The 23,376-nt window shown below is 33.8% G+C and overlaps 1 protein-coding gene across 1 annotated transcript in view; it reads right to left on the bottom strand.

Moving 5' to 3' along the window:
• Window positions 1–23,376, bottom strand: part of SNTG1 (syntrophin gamma 1) — a 311,423-nt gene that overhangs the window by 18,171 nt on the left and 269,876 nt on the right. The window contains exons 15-16 of the mRNA XM_053997588.1: window positions 9,090–9,242; window positions 3,811–3,903 (exon numbers count right to left, since the gene is read on the bottom strand). Of these exons, the coding sequence (XP_053853563.1) occupies window positions 3,811–3,903; window positions 9,090–9,242 (246 nt within the window). The remainder of the gene's footprint in view (window positions 1–3,810; window positions 3,904–9,089; window positions 9,243–23,376) is intronic.

Here is a 23,376-nt window from a genome sequence, read left to right as displayed (position 1 = left end):
GAGGTAGGTGGCTTTTTGACTCCCGGTTTATAACTACCACAAATGAAGGACTACATCATGAAAATAACATGCCAGAGTTGGCTTGGGCTATGTGTCATGGTTTGCTTTCAAACCATACATTGCTAATGAAATGTGACATCTTGCACTGGAACTTTATCTATGAAAAGTGCTACAGAAGAACAAGGGCATAAATATACTCATCATTACTTTTTAAGATACAAGGAGAAAAATTACTTTGTGGACAAAATTTTATTTGGTAGAATTTTTACCTCAATTGAGAACTAATTTTCTGAAATCAGATTTAACCAGGTAGTCTTAAAAGCTGTTCATTCTCCTTTCAGGAAATTACAATGGCTTATTATAAAGCATCATACCAAAATACTCCAAATGACAAACTACCGTTGGCTCTATGAGTTATCAGTCAGAAAACGAATAAGAGAAAGCAGAGAATATGCGGCAGAAACAGCTGTGATTTATGACAGTGCTGTTATAATCACATCACAGTACAGATTTTTTCTGATTAACTCAGTTTAATACTTTGTGTACTCATATTTATCATAGGTATGCATAGACACAGAAGCAATGTTTTAATCTAATTATGATGTTTGACTTGAAATACATTTAGTACAGATGACAGTTTTTAACCACTACTTTCAGTTTACATAGTTAAGTATTATTTAAGGATTACATGACAGCAAAGAAGGAAACAAGCCTACACAGGGCTGTAAGGCTTTTTCTGGAAATCATAAATATGATGAAAGTCATTACCCCCTATACAATTGTTCATGAAGACTGGGGGGGAGTTTGGGTTTTATAAAATTTGTGAAATTTTAACTGCAATTTGTCAGGGCATGCTGGACAAAATCTATTCCCTTACTTGAAATGTGAGAGGAAGAAAAATTTAAATATTGTTGCACTGCTTAAATAACTGGAACATGTTAAAATCATGAGTTAAAGAACTTGGCTTCCTTCATTTCAGTTTATTAGTAATTATGCACTTATAAAGACAATTCACAGTCAGTTCATTAGTTATTAAGAAAGAAAACTTAAAATACCATGAAGACAGTATTAAGTAGAAGATTGACATTGCCTGAAGATATACTGACGATACCACTGCAACAAAATATTAGACAGGACTTCTCAGAAAGTATTTTGTTTCCAAAACATGAAAATGTCATAAATAAATAAGAATTTTTAAAAACCAGCAGATTTCTCCTCCGGTACTTGTCAAGACTTTCTGTGAATTTATTAAAATATCTTGCATCTGCAGGGTTATTCTCTGAGTTATTCTGGGAGAAATACAGAATGAACAGTTCAATCTGACACTGAACTCATGAAATATGGCTTTAAGTTAATCTTTACCCAAAAAGGAGTGATTGAATTTGGTATGAGCAGCAGCAAAATAACAGAAGAGAACATGTACAGGAGGAGGACCACTAAGATGATCAGTGTTGGAGCATCTCTTTCATGAAGGCAGGCTGAAAGAGCTGGGGCTGTTGAACCTGGAGAAGAGAAGGCTCCACAGAGATCTTATTGCTGCTTTTCAGTACTTAAAGGAGGCTTATATAAAAATGGAGAAAGAGCTTCTACCAAGGTCTACAGTGACAGGACGAGGGACAATGTTTTTAAAGTAGAAGAAGGTAGAGTTCAGATTGTACATAAAAAAAGAAATCTTATATGATCAGGGTGGTGAGACAGTGGAACAGAGTGCGTCATGGAGCTTGGGTACCCTGACATTGGAAGTGAAAAGATAATTGTACTGATTTTTCAAATACAAATTGCAAAAAAATCCTAGAATGTATAAAGAATTATATGTAAATATCATTTTCATGAATGGTATGTCATTTTAAATACTGTTTTGGTCTTTAATACTGAGTATGTTGATTCATAGGACACTTGCTTGGACTTTTGTATACCCTTAATTCACAAATGTGCATGTAAATATTACTAAGATATGAATGATTTAATTAAAATTTTATTCATGTTTTCCTTGTCCTGAAATATTTTCCATTTTTCATGGTTTTTTTCACTTTTTTTTTTTGGAAAACAGATTTTGCTTCATATGAACTTCATAAGGTGGAAAATAACATTTTTAGCTTAAGTGACTATACAGGTCTAGCTTGCATTTCAGTATATATGAGATTAGCAATATTGTTGAAGAACATTGCCAGCATAGACACAACTTACACTTGTCATCAACATAATAAAGATATCTGAATACATTTTTGGCTAAGAGCACTACAGTCTTCATCTTTTCATAAACTGACGGAGACTAGGTAATGTTTTTCCTATTTGAGCACCCACTAAAACATGGTTGACACACTTCGATTTCAGACATTTCACCTTATGGCTTATTTGACAATTTTAATTGCAGCAGTCACTTGGCAACAGATTATGTTGCTTTCTATTGTATTGTTTCTTTTCTTTTCTAATGCAATTGCCATCCTTATCTCACACTGCCCAATGCCTGATTACCTAACAAAACAATGTCCTTTTTTTTTTATTCATGGTGTAATGCTATATTCTAACATACAATACTGTACATATAATACAAGAAGTAATGGGTTCAAACTGAAAGGGTGCATTTAGGTTAGATATACAAAAAAAATTCTTCACTATACTTTTACATATATATATCTAAATATTGGAGTGTGGGGGAAAACCACTTTTTTTTTTTTTACTGAGCTACTGCGTCTTAATTCTGTTGTACTGCTATTTTAGTGTAATACCTTCTAAACTGATAGTCATGTTTCATTGATCAATATTACAAAACTATTTGCTTAACAAAAAGAAACAAGGTTACATTAAGTGTTTGAATTTAAAATTTATCACTTTGTGCAAATAAACAGAATGGAGTGGGAAGAACAAAAGGGTTTGGGTTAGTGGAGTAATGAGGTGGGAAGGGTTGACTTAAGATAGAGCACAGGAACAAATTCTGGAGTCAAAAGGGCATTTTCAGCAATTGGTGGTGGCAATGTCGCGGCATCTCAAAGAAAAATAGGTATTGAAGAGAAGTGGAACTCAGAAGAAAGATTTCACCTTTTCACTCAGAAGAAAGATTCTACCATTAACAGCAGTGTCGAGTAGTAGCAGTAAAGCCTGAGCACATTTTAGGATTCACCAGCAATTAGTGTAAATGTCAACATATGACATACTCAGGGTCTCAAGGATTTTACTGAGACTTGGATGTGTGATAATGCAACATGGAAGTTGATTCTACACTATTTGTTTGATAAAGCAAACTCATCAGTTCTACCTAGTTTTTTTTTTAAGCTGACAGGAAAAGCTGATGGGTGAGACATATAGACAGACTATGGTTGTTTGTTTTTTTTTTTCTTTTTATAGATGCCTGAACAATAATAGCTAAAATATAAACTGGGAATTGTGGAATTGCTGTAATAGCACACATTCCTTCCCATGAAACAAGAGAATGGAAGATTACTTTTAAATTCACAGATGAGACTGAAACCAAGAAAATTATCTTTTCTCAAAATCAAGGACACACCAGCAAAACAAATCAACAAGCTGAATCAGTGTGGACTTTCATGTGAAATTAAAGAATAAAGATTTGATGCTTGTTTCAGATTGGTATCAGTATTGATTTTTCTATAACAAGCAAATAACAGAATATTATTTCTCACATAATTAGAAATCAATCCCGAATTTAAACTAAAGCATGAGAGATTTGACAAGAGATAATCTGTTTCTATAACAAAGAGAAGGACATTTTAAGGATGTACTATTTATCTCAAATTATTAGATATACGAGGAATAATAACAGTGTGATGGAAAAATTTCTTAGAGCTTTACCTTTGTGGCAGCATCAAAACAGACGAAGCCCATGCTGAAATCGATGGTAAGTCCCATAAGATGACTCTCTAAAACACAAGCATACGTCTTGCACTGTAAAAGAAAAATCAGAGGGGGTAGTTACCACAGAAGATATTTCTTAAATGTTTTTCTAGGACCACTGTTTCTGAGTCTTTATTCTAATGTTTACGTACCTCAAAATCATTATCAGGAATAAATTATTTGTGTGTAAATATATCAATTTTTTTGTATATCAAATAAAAGGATTTTTATCAGTGATGAAGTTGTCTAAGACATGAAAACAGGCTTTGCTTCCATTAGGAAAAAGATGAAAGGCTCAGAATTACCTCAGTGGCTTACTAATAACATTCTTTAAAAGGAAAAATTTATTATTTTCAAACCTCCTTATTTGTTTTTTCATATGCAACAACTTTTAAGATTAATATATTCCTTTTATCCTTTAAAGGAAAAAGAAAGCAAATATAAACTATCTGTTTACTACACTGTTTCTTGTGGTTTTCTGGTGTCTTAAATCTCAGGGAAAAAGCTACTATTTCATACCATTTAGCAGCTCATGGAATTATCTGAAATATCTATTTTTTTTTTTTGCTTCAGATATTGGACTAATGTATCTTAAAGGTTTCTATGAGAAACCTTGAAATTCTGAAAGACTTTATCATTCTACTGTTTTTAAATATATGCTTCTATTTATTTCCATAACACCACACTTGAATACACACTGTGAGACATTTATAAGTGTAATTTTTAGCATCAAAACAACTCCTGTGCTTCAACGCTGATTTCAGGTACAAAATGACAAGCTTGTCTTTTTCATCACAAAATACATTAAAAAAAATCAAAACATTTCCAAATCAGATGCAAGTTCTTTAAAGAAACTGTTCTTATTTTATTGACACTTTGCCCTCCAGATTGAATGAAATACAACTATACTCTTCAAATATTGCTGTAGCTGCTAAAATTATGAAATGAGAACAAAGACTTCCATGACCTATAATGTGTCAGCAAAATCAAAATATAAATTGCAAATGTGGGAACAATGTGGGTTACAAATTTTAAGTACTACAAAAGAACCTATGATTATTTTTGGCATTTTGATTATAAAGATAAATCAGATGCCTTCACTTATATATTCTTTTGGGGGGGCTGTTTGGATTCTTAATAGCCTTCCTTAGAACACAAGAAGCCGGAAGGTGCATTAACAGCTTCTAAATAGAAAATGCAATAAAGGAAAATTGAAAACTTCATACTTAATGTTTATATTATAAATAAAAGTGGCTTTTTCTTTTTTTCCCCTTTGATCAACTACACCATGAGACTGTTATGAATGTGTAAAATTTGATTCTAAATCAGTACTCAAAAAGAAGAGAATATTGCCTTTGGTACTATCTCATTAGTAGAAGAAAAAAAGTGTAAAGTAATATATTTCACAGTTACTTACAGTTAATTAAGTCACATATACAAAAATTTTCAAGTTTTGCATGCAAAGCAAAAAATGTATGGTTTTATGGAATTATCTTGCAAACATCTCACAAGATGCAAATTACATTTTTGTTTGTAAACGTTCAATATCTGGAGCAGACTTAGAGCCTTTACTGCAAATTAAATTTGGCAAGGAAAATGTGTATCAGATTTAAAATACATATTGGCATCTAAAGTTTTCTAACCTCCCACCCCAACACCAGAGGCCAACCTACCGTGTGCACTGCAGCACCATGCTGAGCCGGCACAGCTCCCTCTGCTTTTAAACCCAGAGCTTGGACCCAGGCTAATTAGCCTCACTGGGAACTTAAGATTTATGAGAAACAGGACATACCAGCCTTGGTTCAAGGCTGTACTGAAAAAGCAACTTGCTTCCAAGACTGAAGTGTATTTCTACAAAAGGCAGTGGAGTTTGTGGGGAAATATCATCTAGTTCAGCTCAGTGTAGTTCTTTGCAGGAAGAAACTGCAAATCACTAGTAGCAGCTGATTATTTAGTTATTCTTTACTTATATAAAAGACTGTTCTATGCCCTCAGACTATGATGTCCAAAACAATTTAGAGAAGAAAAAAAGTGAAAATAACAAAAAGACCTCTGGACAGCGAGAATTTAGTTTCCTTGGGGAAGAATATCCCTTGGTTTTTGCAGGTGTTGTATCCACTTGCACATGATTCTGGTGACAGGTCAGGGTAGGGATGTGAACTTTCAGACACTAGTTAACTCTTGTATGACTTTTCTCATCTTTATTTTCTTTAAGTTGCCTTTTAATTCAGATATTTAGAAAAAACAGAAAGACAAAAATGTTATCAAGGTACAAGATAACTTAAAATTTCTTATACATTTAACATTTTAAAACTTTAATAGTGACTATTAATAATATATACTGTGGATATTTGGCTTTGGTTGCTGATTTCTCACAAGAACTCATGAAAACCTCATCAGAACTGAAGCATCCCTTTCCCAAAAGAACACACTTCAGCAGTCATTTGCTGTTCTTCCACAGAATACAGAATGTTAACTTTGGTTTATTAATAATTCAATGGGTCAGGCAGAGGCTGAAGGAGACAACTCGAAGTTGTTCCTTAGAAACTATTCCCTCAACATGCACAGTTTAAATTATGGAAAGAACAATATATTGTGAACTTTATGTTTGCTATCTCTGAAGCTGAAACAAAGTGAACTGTAAATCTAAGACTTAATTCAGACTTCTAAACTCAGATTCAACTTCAATGAAAACGTAAGTTAAAATACTGCAACAAAACCAGCTTACGTAATAAACCTTACATTAGAAAACAAACAACTACAATACAAGCAAGGACAGCAAGAAAAAAAATTCATGATGCAAGAGGTGAAAATATTAGGTTAAAGTAGCAGGAACACAAAGGGAATGTGACAGGCATATATATAATTGCAAATCATTATGAAGGTTAAAGTAGTCTCAGATTCTTTGTGCAACAATGCTGTGAGAGAGTAAGGAAAAATGATTTTCATTTCAAGTAATTTTTTTTAATAGGTAATTATGAAAATGGATTACCATCACTTACTACATTGCAAAACTAATTAAAGAGTGACTGTAACACACCAAAATGACACCACGGTATCATTGTACCATGTTATTGCTAAATTATTATCAATTTGACTATGCCTTCTCTAATATATTTATTTTCTAAGAAAATATTTTATTTATAAATTTATTTTTTTAAGAAAAAACTGTTTAATTATTGGTTTAGATATACCTCTAGCAGAAGCTATGAATTAGGTTGAAATTATATATTTTTATATATATATCATCTATATCATTATATATTTATAGTAGTGCATTTAAAAATATTTGAATTTGTTGTATATTTTTGGAGTTAGATTAGGATTGGCCCCTGTGTAACCTCTTCTAGAGGTTATAGCCATTGAGTAAGAGTTACTATTTGCATGATTATGGAATAGCACACAACACTGTTGAATAATTTTAAGTGGTAGCTTTAAACTGAAATTACATTTTCAAAATTATATTATTTTATTGTAAGACAAACCTATTGGATTACCATTCACTTTATATATGAGCATTCAGATCAATACAATTGCATAAACCAAAATTTTAGAAAAAATGTACAGTTGAGACCTTAGTTTTGAACGTGTCTCCTTTTTCTTTTTCTCACAGAGCAATGAAAGAACTTATTGGAAACAAATTATAACCGCAGATTTTATCTGCATCTGCAGGTTGGTAGATGAAAGCAGTAGTAGATTGCTGAAAGAAAAATGAGGAGGCCAAACCCAGTTATATTAAAAATATTCTATACTTTTTTTCCAAATCAAGATATAGAAAATAAAGAAAAAAAGGTGGAATAAGAAGTATGAGCTCCACAATAATATTCTATCATGAGAAGCCAGTTTGTCCACTTTCACAGATCTGCTATAATCAATCAATCAATCAGGAAATCAATAAATCAGGAATGCTACTGTATGAATCCATCTGAAAGTAGAACAAATATGAGGTGGCTTCTGAGATAAAAGTTATTCAAGAAAAATGCCACATATTCTTTTACTGATAGCACAGCAGTGCCACTATAAAGTATGTTGCAGTCAATTATATAAGAAAGACAAAAACTCTCAAATATTTAGTGGCAGAGGACATACATTATTGCAAGTTTTACACAGAAAACCTAGTCTTAGATTTTCCAGCACACAAGTACAGCTTAAAAGATAAGAATAGTTTCTATAAAATGTAACAGCATACATGAATTTAAAGGAGGAAAGCTGAACTTCCCCTGACTCCTCTTGCAACAAAGGTGCTGTGTGTTAAAACTGACTGCGGGTTAGTTTTTGCATATTGGCTCTTCATTAGGATACACCAATTCAGTCCATCTGCATGTGGTGGTTTGCAGGTCAAAAAAAGGGCTAATATATAACTAGCTAACAGTTTGTCTGAATAAAAACATGCCACTGCCTGCATTCCCAGGAGGACACAGAAAATGTGTGAGCCAATACTTGCACAGGCGAAGATGCTAATATGGCTTGGGTAGGTGTGTATAAATCCTGCCAACATCAACTAAAGCTGTTCTAACCACATGCATATTTCATGATTAGAAAATCAACATTACAATTGGGATTAGGTGAATTATAATTGTGGTGGGTGGCTTTTTTCTCCTTTTTTAAGTCAAAAAGTCATGACTTTTTGGCCATGTGAGAAAAAGTTATCTTTAAATGCTCTGATATGTAATTTTGCTATAAAAAGTCACTAGTAATCTGTACTTGAATGTTGTCCATCTCTGTGCTGTCACCTGACAATAGAGTAAAAACACACAAGGAACAGGAAATATGTGAAGAAAGAATAATGTGTCTGAGGTACAAGTTTTGTTCTTGCTTGTATCCAGTAAGTACTTCACTCAGTATACTCATTCCTGGTATTACAAGGACTACTTAATTCCTGTAAGGTTCTCTTGTGATATTCGGTAACAAATAAGGCAGGATGTAAGCCAGTAAGAATGTCTAAAAAGCTGCATTTTGTCCCTGATCCATAAAGTGTTTTTCCACGTGCGTCCATGAACTTCAGTTAACAAATAGGTATCACATTGTCATAATAACTCAAACACTGTATTTCAGGTGGCCTCTTCCGAAGGCTAGATTGCAAGCTGTTTGAGAACAGCAAAAGCAATTACTTACATAAAAGAATAATAATTTGAGAGCTGCAGAAGGTCATAAAATTTCTTAAATTATATCACTATTTCATATGGGACTAAGTTGTTAATGTATCAAAAGATGACCAACAAGGCAGTTGTTCTCACCTGTATCCGTTCAACTTCTAAAAAAGTTGCTGTTTGGAAGGCTTTTTCCCATAATGTTAGGTCAGATTCTAGTTCCACAGAAAAGTAAAGGTCTTCTCCAGATTCAGACTGGACACTGAAGCAATGTTTCCGACGGTCCAGTAGATCACTGTCCTGATGAAAACCTGAAGTTATATAATCTGGCATACATCAATTAATATTTTTAATTGCAAACATTTATGTGTCAAACCCAGCATTTTTAAATGGCATTTTAAATGACAGGAATAGCCACAGTCGCTGAGGAACTGAAAATCAAGGGTTTGGTCTAAACAATGACACTTCAATGAATTGTAAAAAGGATGCTTATATTCAGAATGGTACAGAACAGCATATCTCAGGCAGTAACTTTAAATATTTTAACAAATCACTTCTAAAGAATGTTATCAGATATACACTTTTAGATTAGATACATTCTGTGAAAGTTTTCCACTTTCTGTTCACATGAGGAACACAAATATCGGCTTCTCTGACCTATTTCACTTATACACCCAACCCTAACGTTGGTCAAAGGAATATATTTATTTTAAAAAGCATGAAAAGTCCATTTATTCTATTTTCTTTATAGAGGTTAGAGAAAACAAGTTCATATTTCTGGAGGCTTACAAAATCTGACATACAATTAGTCTTTAAATGGATACTGCTAGTAGAGAGTATAGTGACTGCCCATGGTTAGGTTACTGGCTTTGGCCCTGGAAGAGAAAATTAATTTTGACTTTACTTTCAGCATAATATCACATAATGGACATCAGGTTATAAATATTTAATAATTAATGATTGCTAGTATATGTAATTGGTACTGAACCAAACAATAAGCAAGTCAATAATCCATTCATTTAAATGTTTTCAATTATTTTTTTTACATTTATTTATGTAATATAAAGGATGCTTGATGTTAAAATTCTGGCATGTAATTTGTTCTTGTGAAAAACAGGTTTGCAGAAACAGCTTTAATTAATTTAGTCCCTGCTACATCAAAGAAGTTGCCACAAGTCACAAGCTCACCAGCTGCCATTGCCAATACATCTGGAGATTTGGGCATAAGTAGCCCGCATGCAATTTTCACAAAGCTACCCCACAGTAAAGGGCAGAGTTAAGTTCAGCAAAGGAGACTCACGGGACTGTATTGCCTTCTGGTTATACACAACTTGAATGGACCAAGGGGAGCACAACCAGCTGATACTAGCTGGAAGAGCAGCTTACATTGTTCAAATCAGCTCTCCCTGGGGCAGAGAACCAGGAACCTAAAGCTGATTGAGAACAAAATATATAAAATAGGAACCTGTCTGAAACTGTCACTCTCAGGTATGCAAGTAGGCAAGGGGAGAGCAAGCACTACTTTCTCCTTTCCATTCATTCAGTAGAAATGTGACCAACCTGTTCAAGAAAGCCAGTACAGCATGTATTCATGAATGCTTCTGGATGAAGTGTGATTTACAATTTCCAGAATTGGCTATCCTCTCTTTTCAATCACCATGAAAAAATAAGTCGCTATGATTTTAAAATGACCAGTCACTGTGGAAAAAATCTTCTTTCTTACTTCCATCAAGTGTTAAGCTTAGGAGCTGTACAGTGTTTAGTCATGTATGAAAAAATCAGCATGAACATATTTGATCTTAAAAGACAGCATTTCCAAAAAAAAAAAAAAAAAAAAAGAATCTTGTTTCAGATTTTTCTTCCAAACATTCACAAGGATGTGTAGTTGAACCAGTTAGGTGTAGCTAAATAATAGTCTATGTCCTATCAGAAACACCTTTTGTCTTTTTTTAGTATCTCTTTTCCCCCCTCTTTTTTCCTTTTCATTCAGCCCTTTCTACTAAAACTGAAGTGTCAATTCTGTACACAGCATGTCCTGACCAGCATTCAAAATAGAGGTTATAATGTCCAGGTTGTTGCTAATGACATCTATGCTCCATTGCACACACAGCCTCAAAGCACACAGAGCAGCAGCACTGTGACAAATGTTTAACCTTGTGGATATGTGTAGCAACAAAACACAGCATCATAGAGTGGCTTGGGCTGGAAAGGACCTTAAAGATCATCCAGCTCCAACCCCCTATAGCCATGGGCAGTGAAACCTTTCACTTGACCAGGTTACTCAGAGCTCATCCAGTCTGGCCTTGAACACTTCCAGGGAAAGGATATCCATAACTTCTCTGGGCAACTTGTTCTAGTGCCTCACCACCCCCACAATAAAGAATTTCTTCTTAACATCTAATCTAAACCTATTCTCTGTCAGTTTGAAGCCATTCTGCCTTGTTTTGTCACTACATGCTCTTGAAAAAAGTCCCTCTTCATCTTTCTTATAGGATCCCCTTAGATACTGAAAGACCTCAATAAGTTCACCCTGAAGCCTTCTCTCTTCCAGGCTGAACAATCTCAATTCTGGATGAGCAAAAGCACTGGAAAACCCTCACTCCTCCAGGGCAGAAAAGCTACTTTTAGAAGCAGCATTTTTTGTCTAACAAATCTTAAATGGGATCTTGAACTCCCTGTGCTTCCGGAGCTAAACCTGATTGAATGGGCCTGTTAGCCCACAGCCCAAAGGACCTATTCAGCATGGAGTGTGGCAAGACTCATTTGTAAGGTACATGTATTTCCTGGGGAAGGTTTTAGTTCTTCATAGCTACAACCACAGAATAAACTAAAAATATTTTGAACTCATCTTTACCTATTCTTGCCAACAGTTAGTAGAGAATAAGTAATTATTAGTAATGCAGACTCTTAAAGCTTTTCTGAAACATGATTATATGGGATCACATGAATCATGTGCTTTAAAATAACTGAAGTAATAACCCTGTTTTCAAATGGGACAGAGCTTAGTGCATGGCTGAGTTCCAAATGCATATCTTTATTTAGCTGGGCACAGCTAAGGTTTGATGCTTTTAAATTATACTCTTAGAGTCTTCCAATCTTACAGGCTTTTTTGTCTCCTATAGAGAAGAATAAGCTGTCTAAGCAAAAGAGTTATTGCATAGACTGTGAAAAACAAAATGTTAGACACTTCATTGAGATTGAACTCTGTTAAAAAGTGCTTGAAAAATGCAAAAATCTCTGGAGACTTTGAAGTGATTAAATAAAAACCTATGTATTTTATTGTCAACATTGCTAGTAAGAATTGTACTAGATTTTACTAAGCATTACATCAAACCTAGATGATGAAAAAAGAGCTAAATGGGATCTACAATACTTATCCAAGTTTTTGCTACTTCCATATGAAAATGAGACCATGCTTTGATTTAGGAAAGACCTAATCCGTACTAGGTAGTATTTCCCCTCAGTGTTTTGCATATAAAAAGTTTAAAATATTTCATGTACTACATTATACTGTGACAAACAACACACATAATGGACTCATTTATTATTGGATTTTCCATTCTGTGAAGTTCCTATTCAGAATGAAAATAAAATTCAACATTTCCCCAGAAATAATAATTTAACCAAATACTAATTTCAATTTGTGATTAGCTCTAATGCATATACTTGTGATTTTGATATCCTGATCTATTATTAGGTCCATGATAAGAGAAGTGTAAGTCAAATACATTTAAATTATGTATTTTAGTTTTTCCAAAATTACTAACATACATATGAAGTATTCCTTTCCTTATTAGCAGTATTCCATCCTACATGTAAAAAAAGTTATGTGCTAGGTTCCCCTTAGTACTGCTTCTGCAACTTTTTCTGCAAGATCTTTCTTTAGTTTTGCATTTCTTCTCAATAATTAAAAATCTGTATTCTAGGTTTATAGAATGTAATAATTTGTGCAAGAGATAACTGGACAAAACAATATGTAGACAAAGCTAAAAGATAGCTATTCAAATGTCCTTATAAAGACAGGAATTTAAAGCACTTTTTTGTTTGTTTGGCTTTTTTTTTTTAAGGAATCCAGCTGGGAATCATCCAAAAGTCTGCAAATTTAAGAAAAAAAAGCCTGTCAGGAGTCTCAAAACCAGGTCTGGATGAAGCAGAAATCTTCATTAATTAACTTTCACCAATCCACTACTTCAACTAAAATATAAATGTCATTCTACCCATTTAAGAATCTGCTATGACCCTGTGTTATTATATTCATTTACTAGTCAATGATGGACATGAGCCAATTTCAGGTTGAGTTTTTAAGAACTCTCATACTGATAATGATTAGTTGTACCGTTTGCCCTGATGTTCTCGTTGTGAATTAATAAAACTCTCTGAAGAGAAGCACACACAAAACTTTCAGCAGTATGCTAATTCTCACTAGAGGGAATGTAGTCCTGCAGAAGGATGGGCTGTGATGAGAGACATTGGCTCACACCCAGCTTCAGGGTAATCCAGCATCTCTGCTGACAGGACAGTATGACTCCTGCTTGCCTAATTAATAATGATATCCATGTTAAGTGAGAGTAATAAATTTGTCCATGGGAACTAAGCATGGCTCATTAAGCAGATCCTTCCAAATTAAGGCAAAATGCCTCTTTACCACTAAATAGTGACTTCTCCTCCTCTTCTGCAGGGGTAATCTCTTCACTTTTGAAACACTGCTCTTTCCAGAAGCAGCACTACTTCTTTTCAATTACTTGTGTAGTTTCATTTTAAGTATGATGAGTGCATTAAATACTCATATTTTGGCTATTATTTAAATCTGCTAAGATGCATGAAGCCCTCACCTCTTTTAAGAGTTGAGTTCTTCTATTCTACAAAATTCTCTGCAACAGAAAACAAACATTTGCCACTTTCATGCTCATGGCATGACTTTTACTCAGGAGATGCTTAGGAGTTTTCTGGAAGTCTGATTTACCTATAAAGTTACATGTAATATAGAGAGTGGCACATATATTTTTGCCATGGAACTGTAAATGTTAGCAACACCAGTGAGCAGTTTTTGACATGAACACCAATTCAAGTAAGATGTTCAAAACCATACTAGATATATGGTCAAAACCATACTACTTGCAAGACTTGCAAGAAAATTATATTTCAGCTCTTAAAATGACGTAAGTATTCATGTCTCATATTAATTATAACAGTTCTTCAAAACACATAAATGAGAAAACAAACAAAACCTATTTTCTTTGTTAACTAGTCCAGACAGTTCTGCCTTAAGAAATCAGTCTTATCATAATCAAGATTCAAACCTAGCACCTAAATTCTCTGAAGATAAAAAGCATTTTCTCACACAATATCTCCAAAGCAACTGTAAAAATGAATCATATCATGCCTTTACACTTGCTGGCATCAGTGTCCTGAGAGTTCTACTGTTTGTATCTCCTTTTACATATCAATTCTGGCTACATAAACATACATCTTTCTTTCTAAGGGCATATAATAATCTACTTCTTCAGCTGGAATTTTTGGAACATTTTGCTTGAGCATCACCATTAGTTGCTATGGTGATGGTTCTAATAGCATTTACAGGCAGCAGGGAACAGATTCACTCCAGAGTGAAAAAAAGATACAGCTTCTCCACAACATACCTTCATCACTGAAATAATAAATAAATAATATCCATGCATGCATGTGTTTGTACACAAGTCATCTTATTTGGACCCTTCTAAATTTTATTGTTAAGAAGTGTAAAAAAACTGATGAAATTGCAGATATCTATACATACACACATTTATGCAGAATTGAATAATTATGCAGAATTGCAGTCAAACTAAAACTGGACAGAATATATTTTGATGTTCAGATTTTACAAAAAGTACATTTACTCATGGGGGAAACTGTTTATAATTGCAGGATAAATTTTACTTCCAATTAAATTTCCATTAGAAAGATCTGTCTGATGGCTGGAGAGAAATAGAAAGGTTCATTCCCTGTATTCCATTAGGTTCAGCAGTAAGCTTGACTCACTTTCCTATTCTGCCTGAATGGGAAAATTAATTTCCTATTCTGCCTGATTAAAAGACAGTCTTGAAGACCCTCATTTGAATCAGAGGAAGAATCTGAAAACAGGTTTCTTCTGAGTCCGTGCCATAATTGTGTCTATTTCTTAATGAACTCTACTGAGAAATTTGTTTATTTTTTTGCCATATGAGGAAAATTTTCAAAATGTTCATAAAACTGACTAATCTTTTGAGGAAATAAATTATTCTAATACTTTCCAGAGAGGCAGTAGTGGTTTTTTTTCTGTTACAGAGAAATCAGAGATGAGTATAATTACAAACAGATACTAAAAAATGTGCTGATCATCTCTTTAGAGAGTTACTAAGGTTTTTTACCTCTCCAAACTTTGAGACATTATTTGCTGGAAATGAAGTTCAAGAACAGATCCCATAAGAGTAAATATAATGATAATTGATAGCAATTATAAGAGTGATCATATCTTTTTATTCTGATCCTTTTTTAAAGTAGTTTCTCAAATTTAAATAATTGCAGCTGATTTTTTTCCCCGTGTTAATTGTCTGCCTGAGGATATTGCTGTATTTTATATTATAGTCAAAGCAGCTAAATCAGTTCTGTAAAATAAATTAGAAAAAGTAATTAAATTGTATTGTCCCTATTAAAAAGAAAGAAATAAACAGAGCCCCCAAATCTGCTTTTTGGGCTGCTCTGGGGCTTCCATTCTTTGGACTAGCAATGGCTGATTGTCCCAATTAAAAAGAAAGAAATAAGCAGAGCCCCCAAATCTGCTTTTTGGGCTGCTCTGGGACTTCCATTCTTTGGGCTAGCAATGGCTGATTCAGGGACAGGGACACTTTTGCTGGCCTTGGGAAGAAAAGTTAAGATCTACCAAAAAAAATGTAGTTGTTCTAGGCAAAATTTGACTGCTACCATTTTGAAGATTTCATTCTGAATATGATGCATCCCCATGGCATAAAGGAAAAGAACTTTCCCTATATTTCCAGCTGTTAGGAGTTGTCATCTTACTGGCCATGGTGAGAGCAGGATACTCTACATTTCCTTAAAGTGTCTATCCCCTTCTTAAATAAGATAAAAAACACCTGACTCAACAGCAGAAGTGGACAAAGAAATTACATGGAAGAAAAGTTCTTTTCATTCTCATTTTTGTCAGTTTTTGTGTTTGGGTTTTTTCCCCCAGCTTTGGAGGTATTAGTTTTTAAGGCAGGCAAAGATCTTTTAAAGGTCTTCCTCATGAAGGACACAAACATTGGAAGGAAAAGCATTAAACTTGATTTAACAAAAGCTTGGAAAATTACCCACCAAACTGATTATTTATTATATTAAAAGAATTACCTATTTGACTGCATACTCCTTATTTAGCTTCCTTTCTTTTTTGGACAGAATTCCATACTCAAATAGCTTGTCAATACGTTATGTCAAGGTGAGAGTACATTAGAGTAGCAAGTGAAAAGCATTTGTGTTGACTATCAGTATGACAGAAAATTTGTATAAGCAAATGTTTAAAAAAATTATTTTACATGCTCTTGCTAATAGCGATAAGAAAAAAAAAAAAAGGGACTGTGGTAAAAAGGGTCCCATCATAAAACAACAAAACAAAGATTTTTTAAGAAATTAATATTTCTGGTTCTACTGCTGGCTCTGGCTGTTGAGAGTAATCAACATTTAGACCTCCACTGAGAAGAGAATGCACCAAATGAAATTTTGAATAGTTGCCTCTGAGACATGAATGCTTCACTTCATATAAGGATTGGGACAGAGTTCCAGTGAAAAATACAAAATTATCACTGTTGTAGGAATGCCTAGAGTCACCAATTCTTTGTGCAATAAGATTTCAGCATCTTAAGCTACATTTAAGTGTTCCAATATCCAGAGATAAAGATAGGAAAAAAATCAAATAATTAAAGTCTGTGACGATAAAATAAGAGAATATTGATAAATTAGAGAAAAATGTTAGACAAAGATCTACTAAAAGTGATGATCAGAGTATATTAGCTAATACAATACTGAATCACTCCAGTCTTTAGAAATGCTCTGATTAGATTAAGTCAATGGAGGGAAACTTCTCAAGCTGCATATAAATCTCAAGTATCTTGGATTTAAGACATACACTTGTCTTTCCCAAGTATCTTTAGACAGTATTTATATTTCACACCTCATTTCTGCTCTTTTTCAACATTCCTTTTGCCTTATGTTAAAAGTTGATTTGTCTTTACTTTTCAAGGATGTTGCAATAGCCAACAACTGTCAGTCTCATAACTAGACAGGCAACAAAAAGCAATTTCTGAAACAGAGAGGCTGCAGAAAGTAATTTAAAAGTTTATTTTCTGTATCTGTTATTCTTTTTGCTTTCCTCTGTGTGTTTATCTTGTTATTTCTTCTAGGATGAAGGATCAGACTCTGAGATTGGCAGCCCCAGCCCAACACAAGTCATTTATTTTTCATCCAAAAGGTGACATTTTATATTAATATTACATAGGAAATGTCAGAAAAAGGTGGAGGGAGGGAGTTAATAAAAAAATGAGAAACCTCTCTAAAGTTAACAGGAAACATGAAAAGCCTTATTAAATAAGTTCACATTTCAAATATTGTTTGTCCTTCATTTCTGAAGCAAACAAAAAATGAATAAGCCTTTACACAGTGGTAGTTGTCATGCACATAATAACACTGCCTCTTTGCTTTCAGAAAAGACTCTTACATGGTGCTGCAGAGTTACAGCAACATCAACACCTTTAACACACAGGGCCCATTAAATTTACCCAGACAAACATGGACTGGGGCTTGTATAACTATGTACATGTTGAGGAGAAATGAACTAAAATCACATACAGAATCACAGAAAGCATGTATGATCTTGCCCAAGGTGCAACCATCTAGTGCCTATCTTTGTGCATGATAGGAGCAGCTACACACCAGCTTACACTTAAAAGGATCCAGTGGTGGAAATTCAGTGGCCTTGTCAGGAGCTCTATTTCAGTATAGAAGTTTTTCTTTATGGCCTAACTGAAGCCAACTTAGTCTTAGCCTTGATGTCAGTGGACATGGAGATATAATTTATGACTATTAGATTTTTCTTATCTTAGAAGACAATTGTAATTCTATTTTGAGTGGAAATAGATCCTCTTTTCTGTAGAAACATTTGGTAGTCTTAAATGTAGGACAGAAGGCAAACCAAAGACTGAAAATTACTTCAATTGTTTTCAACTGAAGTACTCAAGAGTTAGCATTCTTTCCAAGAACTGGCAGTTGGCTAAATCCTAGCTGAAAATATTATATTCCTTGGATACAGCATTAAGTTATTCATAAAAAGGATGCATTACTTCTGCCTCTTAAGCATTATGAGCGCAAAGTATTTTAGTGGAATCACATCAGTATGCAAGTCTCACCATTGAGCAAACCATGTGAATGACAGACCTCAAAATATGTTTACTACCAGCACTTTATAGGTTTGTGTGTCTATTGGCATTATTTTTAAAATTTACCTGAATACAATAACATTGTCAGTAGTTTCCCATCCTTTTTATATCATCCTTTTCCCGTACTTGATTCACTAGAAATGGACAGCATACAATTACAGGCAATCTAAGTGGGAAAAATGAACATAACTACGTTTGAGGATTTTACACATACTAACAGCTAAAATAAGGAAGGAATCACAAGTCTTCTGAGACACCAAGCTGGTCCTGATTAATATAGCAAGAAAATTATAGCTGCACTGATGTGAATGGTAGTAACTGTAAACACTAATGATTCACTATCCTGACATCTTGCCAGCACAGACCTCCTTCCACAGTTATCCTCACATTTCATTTCAGAGCTGATCTGACACTTGAATATGTTTCCTGTTTTTATCCTGAATAACACATGGTCTAACTGTGAATCTCCAAATATTTTGTATGACACTGAAGATAGTAGGCAGGTGACTAAAGTATAGAAAGAATTTTCTCACAATTACAAGGAGATGTTTGGATGAGCTGAAGAACATAAGTAACTGAAGCAGAAAGGACAGAGAAGTGCAATTTCTTATGTCGTTCTCCATAATTTACCTGAAAAAATGTAACAAACTTTTTTCTACGCCCTATTTGAAAAATTGTTTAAATATTTAAACTATTTACAAATTTATCCAAGGTAATTTAATCTTGCTAAATTATCCACACACATGCACACACTCTCAAAACACTCATGTTAAGACTGTGTATCAAGAGGTACCAAAAAGACATATAGAGTTAAATCTGATTTCAAATACTGAACATAATAAGGCCCCCTGCCTTTCTAAAGTTAGTGGTAGAATTACCTGTTTTTCTGGAACATTGAATATTGTTCAATTGCAACATTAAAATTAGTTGGTTGTTAATGGGGCTTTACTCCCCAAAATAAAGGGTAAGGTAAAACAAGCTTCTGGAAGATAGCAAATTCTTCCAGCAGTTCCATTGAAAATGACTCATAGATACGTTTTAATGTCAAAAGTGGTATCATTACATTATCTTGCCTGACAAATTTCTTAACACGGATCACAGATTTTCATCCACATGCTGATGTCACTATCCCATTAACATTAGTCTGAATAAACTTGTGTTTAAAAAAAGAAGAGTGGTTTAAATGCTATCAACTTTTTACGGGTACCTTTCACTGACTAATCAGCACAGCTTTTACAGTTCTTACCTTCTTTGTAATTTTAACTTGCCTGACTTTGATTTCTACTCACTTTCTTTTTACCTGCTTATTTTTAAGGTTAAAGAGTTCTCCAGTGCCTTGTTTTCCCTCTCCTTCCATCCCTTAATAAACAGACCTATTGAATTTTTAATAAATTAATTCATATGCTTACCAATTTATGCTTTTATGCCCCCAGGTCTTAAGTTATTTGCATCTCCATAAATGCTCCTTATATATCAAACATAGCCCACTGCTGTTTGCCATTATTTCACAATTAATAATTTAAACCAATTAAATTCTAATGTGATTTTTGTACTCAGCCTGCTTTACCTAGGTTTCATGTCAATAATTATTATTTCGTCCCCAAAATCTTGACAATGAAGAGCTTAATATTTATGTGATATATATTTTTATCTGGTAGTTTCTAAACTATACAGAATCTTTTTTTTTTATATTACTTTATTGTTTTGGTAGTATATGAAAAAGGCTATGAGGGTTTGGCATTTTTTTTCTTTTTTTTTTTTACTATATAAAATTGTAAATACTGAATTAGTGGCTCAATGACATTTTGCTGAATTTCTGTCAGTAAAACTGGTTTTCATACAGTAAAAAGACTGCTTTTTAAAGCATTTTTAATGCTTCAAATTTTAAGAGTCTTCCTGGTTATTTAGAAGGTTCTAATCAAATTAGAATAGAGATTTAATGCCTTGCTTCTACTTCCTTTTCTTTGTAATCTGATACAGCAAATAAAAGAAAAAAGTATACAGTTACAACAAAATAGTGATTTATTTGATGAGTATTATAAATATGAATCCACTAGCTATAAATCACATAATAATCTCTGACATCTCTTAATAAGGTGTAGAACATCCTGCCTTTTAGCTGCTTGAGACAAAGGCAACTGTGACAACTGAAAATGGTATCCCAGTCTTCTATATTGTTTGTGAAAGGAATCAGAGTTTTTGGAATGGATACCAGAGGAAAAAGAACACTAAACAGATGCAAGTAAATATAAAGAAAACATTGGTCATGGTGGCAGCCAAGTTTTGGATTTTACTTAACATTTTTGGACTATATACTCTTCCTGAAGATTAAATCAGTTAAGCAGTAGACAAAGTATTGTGCATAGACATTAATATTTATTTACTGTTTTAATATTTTTCCTGTTATCAGAAGATGAATTATTCTCTCATCCTGAAACACTAAAATATGCATCCAGTATGCATTCAGTAGGACCTGGGAGTTCATATTCTCTACTATAGTGCTTCTGTCATGAAGAGAAACTTAGAGAAGTCTCTCAAACTGAGGAAAATTACAATTCTATTTAAAAAGACAAACTTAGGGTAGTAAGTCTCTCTAATCCAGACTTCTCTTGTGAAGTTCATCAGAATTTTAGTCACAATTACAGAGTGGAAAATGAAGAAAAAATACTTACAGACATATTAAGTAAAGTCCCGTCTCTGTGGCATGAGGGACAGTTATTGAAATTGCCAGTATACACAAGAGAAAATACCAGCTACCTTGGGTGGCAGTTGCATCCTAATGAATGTAAATCTGAATATGGACAATTTTTTTTTTTTTAATATCTCATTCAAAAGCAAGGAATCCATGCAATATAGATACACTTTGTTTAGTAAATGATGTGGTAACACTTAACTCTAAAGCACCAATTCTCACTCCTGAGCTAACTCATACAGAGGTTAGCACAGCCTACTTGCAAGTCCTTCTACTTGAAGTGAATATTAGCCAGAAAAGCTGCGTCATTCTCCAGGTCAAATAGATTTATAACAAAAGTAGCATTTGAGGTACTATAAAAGAGAAGAAATTTTGAGGTACTAAGCACTTCACATGAATAGAAAAAGACATCTCTTTTCCTTCTCATTTGCGAAATTTTGAGCATCTGTTTTTCACTGTTTTAAAAAAAGAGAAAAGAATTTGAGATACTATAAAAGAGAAGATGTTTGAAGGTGATCACAAAACACCAGAGTAACCTTTCTTTTTTAGGTGGCCTCTGGTTCAGTAATATCCATGGGGCTTGTTCAAATGGATCTAAAAACCACTCATTGTTTAAATGGAGACTTTTAAGATGTTGGCATAAAAGCTGAACAAAACCTTGAGATTCTACAGATTTTCAATGTAGTAGTGTAATGGGAAGCTGTTTTTCTTGGTTTTATTTGCTTTTATATTTAGTGAAACCACAGTTAAGTTCTATAGCAACTGCTGTAGAAAACTAGAATATGGTGAAGATTAATGCTCCAGTGTCAGAAGCTGCAATTCCATTGCAATGATTTTCCCACTTCCAGTTTTTATTATTTACAGATTTTTGTCAGCTAAAGAACCTGCTTGAAACATTTCAACATTTTATAAACCTGACCATATTTACAGAAAATACACAAATAACTGAATATGAATAAAGTGATAAAGAAACACGTAAATTACATTCTTATCTTACTTATGCTGCAATTGCCTCTCTGTTAATGTAGACTGAGGCTGGAAGATCTACACCTCTTCCCAGAGAGTTTGGATGGCTGGATGATAAAAAAACCCCAGCATATTTGTACTCTTCTCTGTGCTTCCACACAACAATGCCAGAAAGGCACTGGTTTATGTTTTACTGCGTTGTGGACTGTCCCCTTAGCTGTAATAACTTCTGTTACATGGCTGAGAAATGAAAAAAATACCAAAAAGCAATGTATTGGTATACAAGAATAGGAGACAGAACAAAGGGGGGAAAAGAAAAATGGCTAAAATTGCAAGAGAATTAAGAAGACCATCAACAAAGACAAATGGCTAAAATAAAAAGAAGAAGGACCTTTAAGTTACAGAAGATTAAATGGCACACATTCAGCAAGTTTCTGTTCAAAGAGTATAAAAATATCTTTGGATAAGTTATAAGGAGGAGTCATCCTGGCTCCAAAGCACTTAGTTCTCTGACAAAGAAGAGCTACCTTGATGCTTATTGCATTAAACCCAAGGCCTGAAGGAATCAGAAGTTATCAAAGGGAATGGGGAAAAAAGTGTATGTAAGAAGTGGTATTTTTCAACTCTTCCAAAGCCTGACTGTGCTCTTAGAGCACTGTTCACTTACACCCTCAGTGCAACGCCTTCACTGAGTGAACAACTTGTCCTGTTTCTCCTCTTCCTACATGAGCACTGCTAAGGAGACAAAATTTGCACACACTCAGTAATTGAAAGACATCCCACAGGGATGGGATGTTTTGTGTTTGGCAGGTTCTACTCCCTGATGAAGACTCCAGACCTCACAGCCAACATAGCAGTAAAAGAAAAAACTTTTCACTTCTCTGTTCAGATCGCTAGCAAAGAGGATTTTTTCAGACTATAAACTTGAAAGGGCTTGTTCTTTGTTTTTTTTTTTTTTTTTTTTTTTTTTTTTTATATATTTTTTTTTTTTGTTTTTTTTGGTTTTTTTTAAGTGTCAAGTGCAAAAAGTTTCCAAATTTTATTGAGCCATTACAACTTTAATCTGCCTCCCTAAGGAAAATATAGTGCACCTATGTGACCTACAAACCTAAGAAATGTACCATTTATGTCAGTAAAAGGTCTTTCCAGTGGAAAACACTTTTAAAAAGTATGGTATTTTCATATTTCTTGTTGATACTAATCTGCCTCTGCCTAGATAAAGCGATAGAAATGTTAAAATTACCTTTTATGTAATTTGGACTAAAAAACCCTCAAAACCATCATAAACCAGAAAGCACTTCACATGCACAGAAAAAGGCATCTCTTTTCCTTC

This window comes from Vidua macroura, chromosome 1 (assembly GCF_024509145.1).
Source record: "Vidua macroura isolate BioBank_ID:100142 chromosome 1, ASM2450914v1, whole genome shotgun sequence".
Lineage (NCBI taxonomy): Eukaryota > Metazoa > Chordata > Aves > Passeriformes > Viduidae > Vidua > Vidua macroura.
The sequence above is the reverse complement of the archived record's forward strand: the minus strand, read 5'-3'. Positions and strand labels throughout refer to the sequence as shown.